The 15,204-nt window shown below is 37.8% G+C and overlaps 1 protein-coding gene across 1 annotated transcript in view; it reads right to left on the bottom strand.

Moving 5' to 3' along the window:
• LOC126297950 (titin-like) overlaps nucleotides 1-15,204 on the bottom strand; it is an 817,179-nt gene that overhangs the window by 8,651 nt on the left and 793,324 nt on the right. The window contains exon 42 of the mRNA XM_049989271.1: nucleotides 2,242-2,320. Within this exon, the coding sequence (XP_049845228.1) occupies nucleotides 2,242-2,320 (79 nt within the window). The remainder of the gene's footprint in view (nucleotides 1-2,241; nucleotides 2,321-15,204) is intronic.

The raw sequence follows: 15,204 nt of genomic DNA on the forward strand, positions 1-15,204 counted from the left end.
ACATGTAAATTGGTACAACAGACGCATGAACGTAGGAAGAGTGCTAGTGGATATTGAAAAGTCTCAATTTGAAGCCATATAATGTGACGGTTGTGCAGCACTTATGGGAGAATGACAGCCAGAAATGTATAGATTACTGTACATGGCTTTTGGATAACATCAGTGATGGTTTGTTAGACCCTTCCGTTAGATCATGAGTGACGAAGCATCATTTCATCTTTCTGGTCAAGAGAATTCACTGAACATGAGATAGTGGGCAGCAGAGAACCCTAATATAGTGTGTCAGCAACCACTCCACAATGAAAAAATCTGGATATGTTGCGGTGTAACAGGAAAGCGCATCATTAGAGTGACATTTTTTTGACACTACCCTAAAAATGGTTGTATATATTGAAATTTTTGATAAATTTTGTGCTCAACTCACTGTATATGAAAGATAACACTGCTTCTTGCAGCGAGATGGAGCAACATGCTACACATGTTAGGTATCCCTGGAACAATTCCACGATGTCTTCACTGAGGAATGAACTGTCAGCAAATATTTATGGCCACCAAGTTCATCGAATTTAACATGATGTGATTTTTTTTTTCCTGTGGGGACACTTGAAGAGCAAGGTCCATGAAGCAAATCCACACACAATATAGGAACTGAAAGACAGTATCAGCTGTGAAGTTTCCACTATGAGTATCCAAACTTTATGTCGGATGTATCTGAATATGCTTAGACGTGCACAGCTGTGTATTGATGTTGCTGACTGCATGTGTCAGAGGATGATGTCCGATGGATTCAAGAATGTTTTGTGTGCAGTCCCTGTAAGTCTACCAACAGAGTCAGTTGAGAACTTGGAACATCCCAACCAACCATATGGAAAGTTCTGAGAAGATGTTTGCTGTACAAGCCCTACTGATTACAGCTTGTGCAGGCTCTCAACCCCAATGACAAAGAGAGGCATCTCGCATTTTGTGGTTATGTGCTAGCAAAGATGGAGGATGACGCATTACTACAGCGCGTAATTTTTAGTCAACAGACACAATGTTCGCATATGGGCTTTGGAAAATCCACATTCACCATTGCAACATGAAAGAGACTCACTGAAGATCAACGTGCTCCATGCCGTATCCTGTACAAAAGCTGATGGACCATATGTACCATTTTTCTTTGCAGAAACACCTGTAACAGGAATCGTGTACCTGGACGTGTTGGAACAATGGCTGTTCCCTCAAGTTATGGAAGATTCCCAGTATTTCATTTTCCAATCGGATGGAGCTTCGCCCCATCGGCACTGTGATGTATGAGGCTTCTTAAATGACTCCCTTCCTCAATGCTGCATCGGTCACAGGAGATCTGAGGATTTGGCTCTGCAATTCTGGCCATTGAGATCTACTGATCTCACACTCAGTGACTATTTTTCTATGGGGTCATATGAAGGAAGCTGTTTATGTCCCACCTCTACCAACCACTCTGAAGGATCTGTGGAACTGGATCACTGCTGCCATGCACTCAGTAACGGCAGATATGCTTTTGCGTGTTTGGGATGAGTTTGGCTATCGCGTCGATGTTTTCCATAAACCAATGGTGGCCACATCGAACATTTATTAAATTTATAATTATTAAATAATTATGAAAAACAAATTAATTACAACTTAGCTTCAGTGTGAAAATTTAAAGGTATGTTGTTTAAGACCCAATTCTTCCATTTCAGGTAATGACTTGTGTATGGGGTGAAAATACAATGGTTCAGATACCATGTATCTTGTTCAGCTGCCCTTCTGCCTCCCCCCCCCTCCCCCTCCCCCCATCTCTGCCATTTCATAACATATCAGGTGAACTACTTCACTGGTCAAAAGAATGCAAAAGGATACTATTTACAATAGGATAATTCTGTGCAAATCAAGCAATGTTCTGGTGACTGCAGCGCCGTAAATTTTTAATAGAACACCACAATTCTTGTGCAACTTTAACTTGGTTTTCCCTTTGGAACAATGAAGTGTGAATATGACACTCCAAGTGTACACTTAATTTCACTGAAATATATGTAAACATTAGATCTTTGGACTGAGAAAAAGAAAGTTTAAAAGTCAAATTACAATGTTCATGTTCTGGTTTATGTACACATCTATCATTCACCACTTCCTCTATATTGTGAGTGGTTCTCTTTCATTCCATTGTTTGTAAATCATTATATATGTGATAGTAAATTCACACATTTAATTGTAATGTATCAATATGGAAAGTCTTACCCAGCATCTTGCATTTCCCTGCTAGGGCATTCTCCCTGGGATGTTCCTGATTGGGCAAGAGACTCATCTTCCTGCTCATCTGTAAATAAGTCAATATATAGTTTTTTTTTTCTTGCAGATTTTTGTGAGACTTTGTTTTATATAATAAAAATTCACAAAACATGGATCTCCAAAAGACTGTAAATTTAATGCAATATTATATACGCTTCATTGAAAGATACACAAGTTGCAGATGGTGGCAACTTTAAGACCTGTATAGCACCAGTATAAGAGATAATCAGGAATACCACTATAGTAAGAGCACACTGAATTTTTTTTCCAAAAAAATAAATAAATATCACCTCAATAGAAAGTTCTGAAAGTAAACAGATAGTCTTCTTTTTTATTTCTTCTAAAATATAGTGTAGATCTAAATTTATGTTTAAATGAGAAAAGGAACTCTTTTATGTATTCATCTCCACAAATTCCTTGGTCAATTAGCAATTGTCTGATTACTTTCTTTTTTTACCCTTAAACAACAATCTATACAAAAGCTACACATTTTGTATAAATCAAATAAACAATTGATTTACTGATGGCTTTCACCTTCCTGTTTCAGGTCTCTTCTTTATGTTTGCCTAAAAAGTTTCTCAATCAACATTTTTCTAGGCCATCAGCTTGAACACCCCTTTGTTTTATGCAGAATGTCTTTTAGGTTCAAACTCTGTCTACTCTGGCCATCTCAAAATAAGTTTTTTCTCTACATAAGTGCAGATGTATTGCAGGAAACTTTCAACAAGATCACAGTCCATTTTCCCCCTCCCCCATGCCACCTTTCATTCTCTTTTTCTATTTTAAACTTTCTTAATCACCTCAGATGCCAAAAAAGTTTATTAAAAATCATATTCCAACTTCTGTTTTTTTCCTTACTGAAATGTATTACTTAATAATATATGTACTTTGATGCCAGGTCTCAACCTTTTCTGTCCATGCTGAATTTTATCCTTCCCTAGTTACTTCTTGTACAGAGTAATTTAATTTCTACTACCCACATTTTTCTCTGTCAAAAATATACTTATTTCCTGTATTTTGTCAAGAAATCTCAAAAAGTTTGGCAAATTATAATTTTTATTTTTAGGTGTTAGTCCCATGATGTCAATTTTCAGTATTGTACTATGATGTAATGACTAAAAAATGCGAAGTTTGTGATTGGTTCATAGCCTACTTCCTGACTGGAATTTGGCAGATTGTTTTAAGTAACCACTCAAAGGATCAGCTTTTGTACCTCATGTCTCCATCCCCTCTGCCCCCCTCCTCCCCATACACATATAATCGTAGTCTTACACTCTCAGACTTATATTGTGATCTAGATCATCTCTGCACTATGCTGCCATGAAGTAAAAGCTCATCTTATAAAGCTAAAGATTATGTTTACATGGAACCAGTACATTTCCAAGTGGATGTCTCACTTTGGTTTGCCTAATACATTTAATGTATAATTAAGTATATTTGACTCATAGTATTAAGACAAATCAAATCCCATTTTGACAGATTCTTGATAAATACTGCATAGAATATGAACAAAATGACATGAGCAATAACTCTATGAACAACAGCTGTAATTTAAGTGGAACCTGTAAGTAACAGACATTAATTTGTTTTGGATATTGTAGTGGATCTTTATGGAATTGAGTGTGAACTGCATTTGAAGAAAGGTGATAGTACTTTTATTGTACAAGTATAATCAGGATTTCTTTTTGTGGTAATATGTGAATGCAAAGCCTCTCTCCATTATTTAGTTTGTCAAAGCTTTGCATTTAATTTTCTATGAGTTCTGGCACAGTGAGTGGAAACTGACAATAAAAATGCATTCAAATTGTATGATCAGAAGAGTAAATGGAGAGGTACGTTTCAAGAAAAAATGTTATTGTTTAGATGAGTATTAAAGATAGAAATAATAATTATGTTTTGGTGTTTTTTTTTATTAGAATGTGCTGTAAAGTGCATTTATGATATTACAGGTAATACAGTCATGCTACCAGATAGGACTAGCCAGGGGCATAATAGACACATGACACACGGGTTAAATTATTACACGTTAGTGAAAAACAATCCATGATTCTTGCCTCCATCTGCAGGTATACCTACAAAGGAATTAAAAGAAATTACAGAAAAGAATATTGCTGGTACTCCTGGGTAACAACAGTGCAAGTGCTGCACCAGTACAGGTATAATTTCCAATGACACAAGTCTCACCTACGGACATATGATTAGTTCATTAAACAATTTTCTATGAACAATTTGTAGCTACGTTAGCACAATGAAAGATGTTAAGAAAAAAGAAATTATAACATATGAATGCAACAGACATAGCAAAATACGTATTTTATGTTTATCATGCAAATATGCAAACATATTAAATACACGTCTAAATTTTTTTAAGGAAAGTGGCCAGAACCATCACTTTTATGCACTGAAAATGAAATATTTTCATTGCCCATGATGAGATACTGAAGTGTAATCCATAATAAAACATTATTATATTTAGATTCACAGTGAAGTAACAGTAAAGAGTTAAGTGACAGAGGACAGATAATTTTAAGATTACTTAAAAATAATATCTTTTGTACAGCTAAATCTGATAAAGTTTGTTATGATCCTAATATCACTGATATGACCCTAATGTCTTTGATATTCAATTTTTCAAAAGAATTTCTTGTAAAAATATTTAAGCATCTGCTGCTGAATGAACACTGTGTATACACAATGATACAGTGGAAATTTGGATGTTTAGTTTCTGTCTTGTCTTGATGAAAAAGGGAAAATATATCTTGTTACACCTGTGAAAAGTTGAAATTGTGTGCATTACAACACTAGCAGGCAGATGGTATAAGTGAAATTCCCTGCGCGGGTAGCTGGAATTTTAACAATTGCAAACAAAGCCTTCTGCTCCACCTTTCTGTTCATACAACATTGTAAAAGGAATGCTTTTGAATGGTAAAGGTCAACTGAATTTATAAATGTATTCCATCTCTTTTATCAATTATTGGAAAGTGTTATGCACAACTACAGAAAATGTTGTTTACATTGTACTTTATTCCATGAATGCCGAAGTAAATTCTCCCAGTATGATCCCGGTGGGCTTTCAGGGACAGATATAATTAAAAATTGTACTTGTACAAAAAATATCTATTATAGTATATTATCTCATAACAGAACATCTAAATTCATTCAATGCTGTACAGCTACAAGGCAGCTGTTTATTGCCTTCTGGGGCTGGTTGAAGCCATGTTGTATCATGTAGTAATTGCTCCATCCTGATCACGCAACAAAAATCTATATAACAAATAGATTTTCTTTCCTTGATGATCAACAATATGTAAGATTCTCATTCCACTGAGAGAATCCATGGGCAATGTGGTTAGTGCTGTACCAACAACAAGTATGTGATGGAAATGTTATGCTCTTTGAATTTATTCACAAATTTGCATTATAAATTCTTCTAATAGGTGATTTCAGTTAGATGCAACATGACAAACACAGTAAAAAGGTCACATAACATGGTTCCACTTTCTGTTACAGAGTGTTCAGTCATGGGTATCCTGCTCATACTTCTGCCTATGGCAATAGAGGGAAAAATTTATTTGTGAATGATGCAATTAAGTGTGAAACTATATATTTCAACTGAAATTACTAATCAGAAACAATGTATTAGTAATGAACACACCAATTATAAACAAATTTAAATTTCACTTTCAATAGGTCTTAATTTTAGATACCTACAATACTGAAAAATTATTTTTCTCCTTTCCTTAACTGGGGAATTCCTACATGTGTCTTAGTTTAACCCCAGTGCTTGCATGTGATTAAGTTATATTTGAATATATGTAATTATAATTATGTTGAGTCTACATGATTATTATGATGCACTGACGATAATTGCTCTGTTAGCTGAAACCCAGATCTGCAATAAAAAATACAGATGATATTACAACTAAGGCTCCTTTCTGTCCTGGAAAATTCAAATTGTCTGAAACAATAATAACTGACCAAGGGACAAATTTTATGTCTGATTTAATGAACCACTTATGCCTACTATTGCACATTAAGAAACTTTGAACCAATGCTTTCCACCAACAGGCAAACAGTCAAATGGAGAAAATCCATCGCACAACTGCAAAAATGCTAACCTACCACAACTTAAATCACAATGACTTCAATGTCCTACTTCCATACATCACAGGAATATATAATTTGAAATTCCACAAAATTGAAATTCCCCTTTTGAGTTCCGAAAGCTTCCCCCAGAAAGTGATATTATGGCAGTGAAAAACGTCTGTAAAAGATTAAAAACTATTTGGTGACAGGTGAAAAAGATGAGCACCAAAGCTTTCACATGGCAAGACACAACCTGTAATAAGAAAGTAGTGTTATCTAAGTATCATGTGAGCAAGGGTAATGATGACAAACTTGTATATACCAAAAGGAAAGACAAGAAAGTTTGTGACACTTTAACTTGGACCTTGTCAGGTGATAGGAATGACATCACCTGTTAACATCAAATTGCAACTTTCAACTAGCCCCACAGTAGTGTATATCAGTCATATTCACCCTTTTAAGGGAACCATAGAGGTGCTGCATCCATTGTCCAAAGTCTCTTTAGAAGTGGTTACAAAACACATTTGACAAATTAAATTGCACAATACACCACCAATTTGGTGGTTAGAAAACTAATTTGAGAAATTACAATGCACAATACCCAACTGGGCAAGTTTCAGTAATATGTAGGGAGAGTATCAGTTGTAGTGGTCAGCTTTTGCATGACCGCAGAGGCAGCTACATCAGACTACGGAGTTAGTCTCATGAGAGTGCCAAAAAGAAGAAAGAGATTGGCTAAACACAGGTGGTTGGATCTTGAAATAGTTTTCAGAACAGCCAATGTGGGAGGACCTAGGTAAGATTAACAAGACATCAGAAGTACCAGGAAGAGGTGGATGGGAACCAGGAAACAGTAGAATTACATATCACTCAGCTCACCAGTCTGGAAAAATGCATAGTAAACAATACTACACAGCTGTGGGCCTTCACCACAATGCTAATGTCCCATATTCAGGCACCAGCATATACAACTAATCATGACTTGCGCATACTTAGGGACCGTATGAATAATGTAGATACGCTGATAGTGACTGCAAAATTTTTCCACAACCTTGCAGACAGTATTGCTGATGCATCCACTGACAGCACTGCAGGCTTATAATACTAATATTGCTACCACCAGATTAATTCCTGGAAGGATTGCAGAAAAACAAATGGATGTACCCACTCCTTTAGAGCTACTAACAGCAGTATAGGAAGAAATTTTGTAAGTCTACTACCGTATGGCCACAGTTACCAGTACACAAGTAGGCACTGCTTGAAAATTCATATTCAAATACTGTTAACTTGTAAGGACAGTGGGTTTGAGTATTATGTCCTCCACACATACCACATAGTGCGGAAAGCTCTACAAAAATTCGTACAATTGAAAGTGCATGAAATACTATTGGTGACCCCGAATGGACAATCCCATGCCCTGCTCCCTCTGCAGGAATTACTACACAACCAAGCCAGGCGAATCATCATCTGCCCTGCAAAACAGGTATGTACCATTCCCAGGTCATGCGAGTTTACCTTGTTTCACCACCAGAAATCTGTGATAGAATGTCCAAAGGAAGTAATGACAGACTAATCAGAGTTGTTCTGATGAGTAGATCTACACTGGCTATACTCTGTAGCACACTACACAGCTATTATTTGTACTTTTTATGAGCAAGATTGACAAAGCAGCACACAGTGAATATAACTACAAAGCTGTAGGATGTTCATCAATGGTAAACAGTGTGGTACATCTGGACTGACATTCGAATTACCTGCCACCATAACAGGAACTACCACCCTGAATATAACCCAGACACTGATTTATGTACCTGGCCATCAAAATTGTACTCGTGGAAAACCTCACTTACCTAAATCACACATTAATCATGACTCTACATACCTACTTAAATCAAATGTTAGCTACACAAAACTGACGCATATCTACCGACATCTTTTAGACCACATACAAAAGTACTGTACTGAATATTATCTACTACTAGTAACTATAGGACCCTCAACCTCAGGTGCTTGTGTGATTTTAGCAGTAATAGGAATCATATATTACCACTTCAAGTGCAAAGTAGCACAAATCAAATCCCTGTGAACCTTCAACCTACAAGGTCAAACCAGTCATAACAGCATCAACAAAGAACAGTTTAATGAAGGACAAAGTTAACCATGAACAAAGACCTCTGTATAGAACCATGTGCTGGTGAAGTTGGACTGAAAGTATAAATAGTGCTAAGGATAAAGTCACACCATGAGTGAAGGTGGAAATGTGTGGTATAAATAATTGTAAATAAACCAGTGTCTGTTTCAGCAGAATCTGAGGCCAGATTTTTTTCCATAGAGGAAAAAAGTTAACATAGTGGGACTTGGAAACACAGACGGAGCACCAGGACAGTAATCAGGCCACACTTGAGTCACCAAAATGTCAGTCAGCAACCCCTATGCTGAGAAGACCAACACCTCCTCTGTGTCACAACCTACCATGTGAGAAAACCATGCCACTCACCAGGAAGTACTACAGACTGACCCAGTGCTCGTTATGATAAGTCATTGCCTCTATTCAAGATAATTCAGCATGACACACAGAAGCTGCCACAACTGCAAAGTCAGTGGGGAGTAGCTACATTTAAGCCCACCCAAACTAGTGTTGTATCACTTGAGCAGCTGAGCAGTTAGATAATGCCGCCAACTGCCTAGGCATCTGGATACAATGGCAGCCTCACACTTCACTGCCATGCCAGGAGCATGGTGTGAAGTTCCAGCAGTCCACTGTCTTGTCAGAGTATCAACAGACGATTTCTACACTTTGGGCACTGGTGTGTGATGCAGCCAGACTTTCTTGTAGCAACTGCTGTCAGCCACACCTTACCTAAATGCAGAACCCGAGAATTTGGCAAAGCTGCAGTAGCACAGTCAGCAGCTGAGGACTGATGCACTGGGAAACTTTGTGATATTCACCTCGTCCTCCACTGTTACTTGCAGTTCCATGCCAATGATTGTAAACTAACTCTAATAAAGAAGTTATTGTACATTTGATCAATTATTGTTCTGCTGCACACCTCATCCTTCTTCAGCAGAGAATCTCAGCTCATATCTAGCCATCCTGGAAATCCCATTATAGCCATTGGTGCAGGAGGCAACCACCCTCGCCACCATTACATCTTGTATGTTGGTTCACTCAACAAGCTGTAAATCTTCTGGTCATAGATGTCACACGGCAACATCACAGCGGCATTTCCCTTATCTGCTGGAAGGACCACCTTGTGATGGGTGTTCCCATAACTTGCATAGTGTGGCCCTTTCCAGGGACGAAATATTACTCTTCTGAGATGGAGATCTCACAAGTGTGCAACATGTTTCATACATTATTTCTTCTGCTGTGTCACTGAGAAGAGATCTAACAGATTCTTCAACAGCACTAATGAAATAAATTAAAGGCTAGGTTATAGGTGTAGGTGTGAAGTTAAAGCCTTTCCAAAGTAATGACAGCAGCACATAGTTCAAAACATTCTCTCTAAAATTGACTATGGAGTGTCAAAAAACATCTGCGTCCAGTGATTTCACTAACATGAGGCAAAACTTTACTGATTGTATTGAAGTTGTCACTCTGACAAACACCAGAATGAGGTCGCTGTCCCAGCACTTCAGGGGGGGGGGGGGGGGGGGGGGGAACTTAACAATCTAGCTAATTTACTCCATAACTTCATGCATACAGTTCAATGACACATCATGTGTGGACAAGCATTGTACTGTTGAAGAATTGCATCATGATACCGTTGCACATGAGTAACATGTGAGGACCCAGGATGTCCATGATGTACTGTTGTGCCATTAGAGTTTCCTCAATACCTACTAGCCATGACCTAATGTCACACTTGTGGTTCTCCATTGCACTTATTCTCCAAAACATTGGAACAATGAGAGATCTCTCCAGGTCATGATCACACTCACTGATGATGGTCATCGGGGGTAGTGCAGAACAGTGATTCATTGGTGAAAACAAAGAGATGCCATCGTCAGCATTCCCAGTCATGGTATTCCTCCAAGCACAGTCATCTGTGATGCAGTGTTAATGGCAGGCTATGTGCAGGGTAGTAATTACTCAGTGTGACTACTGCTTATCTCTAACCAATGGTGCAGGATGACACAGAATGTTGCAGAAAGTCCATTAATCTTTCAGATACAGTCACAAATGTGAAGGAGTTATGGTGTGCTCAGTGCACTCTACAGCAATGCTCTCTCATTGTGGTCTGGGACATTGACATCAATTATACCTGCCCTCACATTCCTGTACAGTCAAACACTGGGCCACTGTCACAGTTGAATGCCCCCCAACTCTGGATACTGTATGATTCAACCAGGCAGCCAAATGGAGACTCACAATGATGCCTCCATTCCAACTTTGTCAGATGCTAATAATGCTTTTTCACTCGAGCATACAGCATCTCCCAGTCCTTCACAGTGATCACTCAACATTCGACACTTTTCATGTCCCTTATATACCTTACCAGGCCTGGTAACAATGCTAAACACAAATGACAATGTTCTCTTGTAGTCTTTCTACCTGTTACATTGTTGTTGTTGTGTAGGTGTAGATGTATATGTAGATGTAGGAAGTTACATTGACATAAGACCATGTTTTCTGTGTGCTTCACTATTTTCGATAGGCAATGTATTCCACAAAAACTATTCTTACTATGCCAACTGAGTACATATAATGTTCTGTTGAGCACGTCAGGGGAAACATAAGTATGTAAGTATTTCACTGATAATTCTGTATGTAATCATGGAACAAGAGGCAGTTTGGATTGTATTTGCCAGGGAAAAACAAACAAGAAATTCAAAACAGCATTTTCTATCAGGGAATAAAATTGTATAATAAACTGCAAAAGGAGATGAAAAGGATTATTAATATACACCTATTTTAAAAAAGCACCTAAAACATACTTCATAAAGCATACTATACAATTAAAGATTACTCAGGGGACTTAGTGTAGAGGTTGTTGATAATGAAAAGGGATAACTCCAACAGCTTGTCACATTACAATACTGTAATGGTATCAACAGAAAATCATGTGCCAAGATCTATACTGGATAATAGTAATGGCTTTTCATTTACTTAAGCTCAGCTTCTCATTCCTCTTGGGGGGGGGGGGGGGGGGGGGTGCTGGCTCTATTTTTCAGGCTGACTAAGAGGAGGACATGAAGATGTGCACAGACATAATTGCACATTTACAAGCTTCCAAACAGGCTGCAGTTAGTGCATGGGGCATTTCAGCACATTCGTGGTCCAGCAGTCACTAGTGTGTGCAGCTATAAAGCGCAAAACTATGTTTTATACTAAATGTTGTCTTGTGCAAATTGTGCGTAATCAAAACAAAGTTGTACAATAGGGACCAACCAAATGAGACAGTACCATTATTAAGACACTGGCATCATATTTGGAAGAATGGAGTTTTCTCCATCTGACCATCCAGATTTAGATTGTACGTGTTTTGTTTAACTAGACTGTTCCTTTTTTTAAAAATCTACATCTGCTACAGTTGTGAGATATCACTACCTATTTTAAACTCTTCAAGAGATTTTTGACCTCAAAATTTGATGGGAAAATAAAGGTAAGATGTTACAGAGCCTTGAATATTCTAAAATGTCTGCATGGAAAGAAATTTGGGACAAGTAGATGGCATCTCTAAAATTTTACAGTAGTTTTACTTGATCCCAATTAGATTATAGCTGTGCTACACAGGGTGATAAAAAAGGTCTCCTATATTCTTACAGGAGATAATACTGTTCAAAATTAGAAAAGAAGTCCTATAAACATATGTAGAGAAACAAATCATTTTGAGATGAAGGTTATTATGTTAGTCTCTGTACTTGGTCCTTGACTGTGATGCTGTTGTCAGACAAAACACTTATAACTGTCTCCCACATCAGCTGTTCTGTAAATGATGTTTGAAGGTTGTGCTAGTTAGGAGTCCTGAGGAGTATGGACAATGTAAACAGTGAAATAGAGTCCTATTGTTCTACATACGAAATGGCAGACATGATATTCTGTAATGGTTTAGCCAATGACATTGGCTAAACCATGTCATTTGGCATACACATTGTGTATGCCAAATGACATCCTTGATGCTGCATTTCATCTGGAAAAAAAGATGTTCAACAGTGTGGCTTTCAAACGTGGGATCATCTGCAGCAATCATATTACACCTAGCACAAATTGCACATCATATATGCAGTAGTGTGTGTTGTAACGAGTAGAAGATAATCTTGAAACAACTGGGCAAAGAATTGTAGTTACTGAAGACATAAACCATGCTCCTGCACATTCAGTTCTTATGGGCAGTTACGTTATCTGTGTGTATGCTAGTTCTTAAGCCACAATACCCCAAAGTCAATGAATTCTAAAATGGGCTGCTGAAAATCCAGAGTTCAAAGCTTACACTTTATTTATGGATAATGTAGGATTAGTGCAGAGTGAAAAAATATATGACTGAAATAAACACATGTGAGAAGCTTTTCAATTCCTGGAATGATCACAGAAACTAGCAAAAGGTTCACTTTATGGTCAATGTGTAGGCATTAATGGTGGCTGACTGACTTTTAGGACCTCACACTTTATTAAGGAAATCACCAATTCCTGTGCAACAGATTACAGACACTATTGTAGAATGTTACCTCTAGATGTGGTTTATGCACAGTGGCATGTCAACCCATTTTCTACACTTCATATGACAACATCATCTAATAGCATGGCCTACCAGTTCACCTGATCTTAAGCACTTATATTTCTCTCAATGGAGACATTTTAGGGCATTAGTGTCTTGCAGATCCATCGACAATGTTCACATTTACAGGGACGTCTGTCATATCTGTATTACAAAATCTAAGTTGTTTTTACTGTTCCAGAAAGAGGACTCAAAGGTGTGTCAGAATGAGTGGTAACCACAGTGAGCAACCCCTGCAGTGTCCACAAACATACCCATCATAGCATGGAATTGCCATAGCTCAACCAATGTTTGTTTCTGGACATATGTTTATGGTATGTTTTCCTAGCTTTGACCAGTACTCTCTCCTGAAAGCTTATTGGACACTTTTTGAACACCATGTACACTGATCAGTGAGGGTTTCATACCCTAACATGCTCACTTCAGTGTAACATGACAGCATCAGGTTAGCTACTGGGGCTTTCAGGGCCAGACCATTACTCAGTCTGTGTACAGAGGCTGGAGAGTCACCACTAGCATTCGGTGAAGCTACTGCTTCACTACAATTGATTATGACTGAGTACATGTATAACAGGTGCCTAAAATCTGTATACCCATTTGGAGTTTATGATGATACAGCTGACTGGACTGAGGGCTGGCAGACAAGAATATCCTCATCTTCATACAAAATAGTAAAAAAATCACCTTGGTTATTACTAAGTCTTGGTTAATTTTTAATTGGCTGAGCACATAAAATCCTGTAATTTGTATTACCTTTACAGGACAAAATGTTGTAATATTTCAAGTAAATACTGCAACCTTGTGGTAGTGTACACTGATGATGCAATTCGTTATTCCACAGTTTTCCTCAACTGTATCTTCATGGTATGCCTCTCAAATAAATATAGTGGTCTTTAATTGAACTGAGACAAGGGCCTGAACAACAGGTGTAGACGTACTTGGGCATGTATAACAACTCCAAAATACTGCACTGATAATAGCTAGTAATCATCCAAAATCTGAATCTGCTCTAATTAAGTGAGAACTGAAATGATGATTAACTGCTGCTCTTTACCATTTTGAAATATACAGTATTTTATGCTGAACTTTACACAATCTTGATCAGATGAAATGTCGTAAGACACAAAAATTCCTCATCTTCTCTGATTCAGCAACTGTTCCCAGCAGGAAAGTCAGACGCTGTTCGCCTTTTTCAGGTAGGAATGTCATATCATTCTGCTGGATGCGAGGTCATGTGGGAATTTCGGGAAATGAACCCACAAATTATAGCCAAGGAAAGGCATGACATAAACTCTAAAACTCACTGTGTCATTCCCCTGTATGTTATGGTATTACTTTTGTGAAGATGGTCCAAGCATCTTTGAGAGTCTGGATGGCTGGAGGTAACAAAAAATGAGTGGTGTTCCATCAGACTGATAACTTGTCTCCAGCATAATTCCCTTTAGCCAGAGAGATGCACAATGGGGTGAAAAAGGTCATGGGCACCTCCTAAATTTGTGTCAGGCCTGAAGCAGCACAAACTGGTGTATTTGCCCCATACAGCAATTTCAGGGGGCACCAAGTTCATATTCTTGAAGAAAAAAAACCTTGTTTCACAAAATGCCTAGCATTCAGTGCACATTGGTCTATCATATGATCATCAACATTCATATGATTTTGAAATTCGTCTCAGTTGGTTTTTGAACACATTCTAAGTTTATCTCTGAACAAATCATAAGTTGATTTTTGAATGCGTGCACAGTGCATGTGATGTCTCTGCCATAGTGTATGTGATGTCGCTGCCAGAGGAAAGCCCGTCGCATCTAGAAATAAAAAACTTTCCCGAAAACAAAAGGAGACAGGGCTGTATGAGCTGAGCCAAATAAACCTGAATAGGTTGACTAGGTGTGCGAATGAACACCAGTGTTATAATTATTAGCAAAATCCAGAGATTTAAACCACCAAAGTGGAAATAAATTACTAATAGGAATAACAGGAAAGAATGATCACATATTATCTTCTTGGTGTATCTGAAAAAATGAAATTTTGAAAGAAAATTTTTGCCAGATCGCTATACTACTAATGGCCAGGTGCACAGTCGCTGGTTGGCAGCCACTTAAGTTCTGTT

This window comes from Schistocerca gregaria, chromosome X, assembly GCF_023897955.1.
Source record: "Schistocerca gregaria isolate iqSchGreg1 chromosome X, iqSchGreg1.2, whole genome shotgun sequence".
Classification (NCBI taxonomy): Eukaryota; Metazoa; Arthropoda; class Insecta; order Orthoptera; family Acrididae; genus Schistocerca; species Schistocerca gregaria.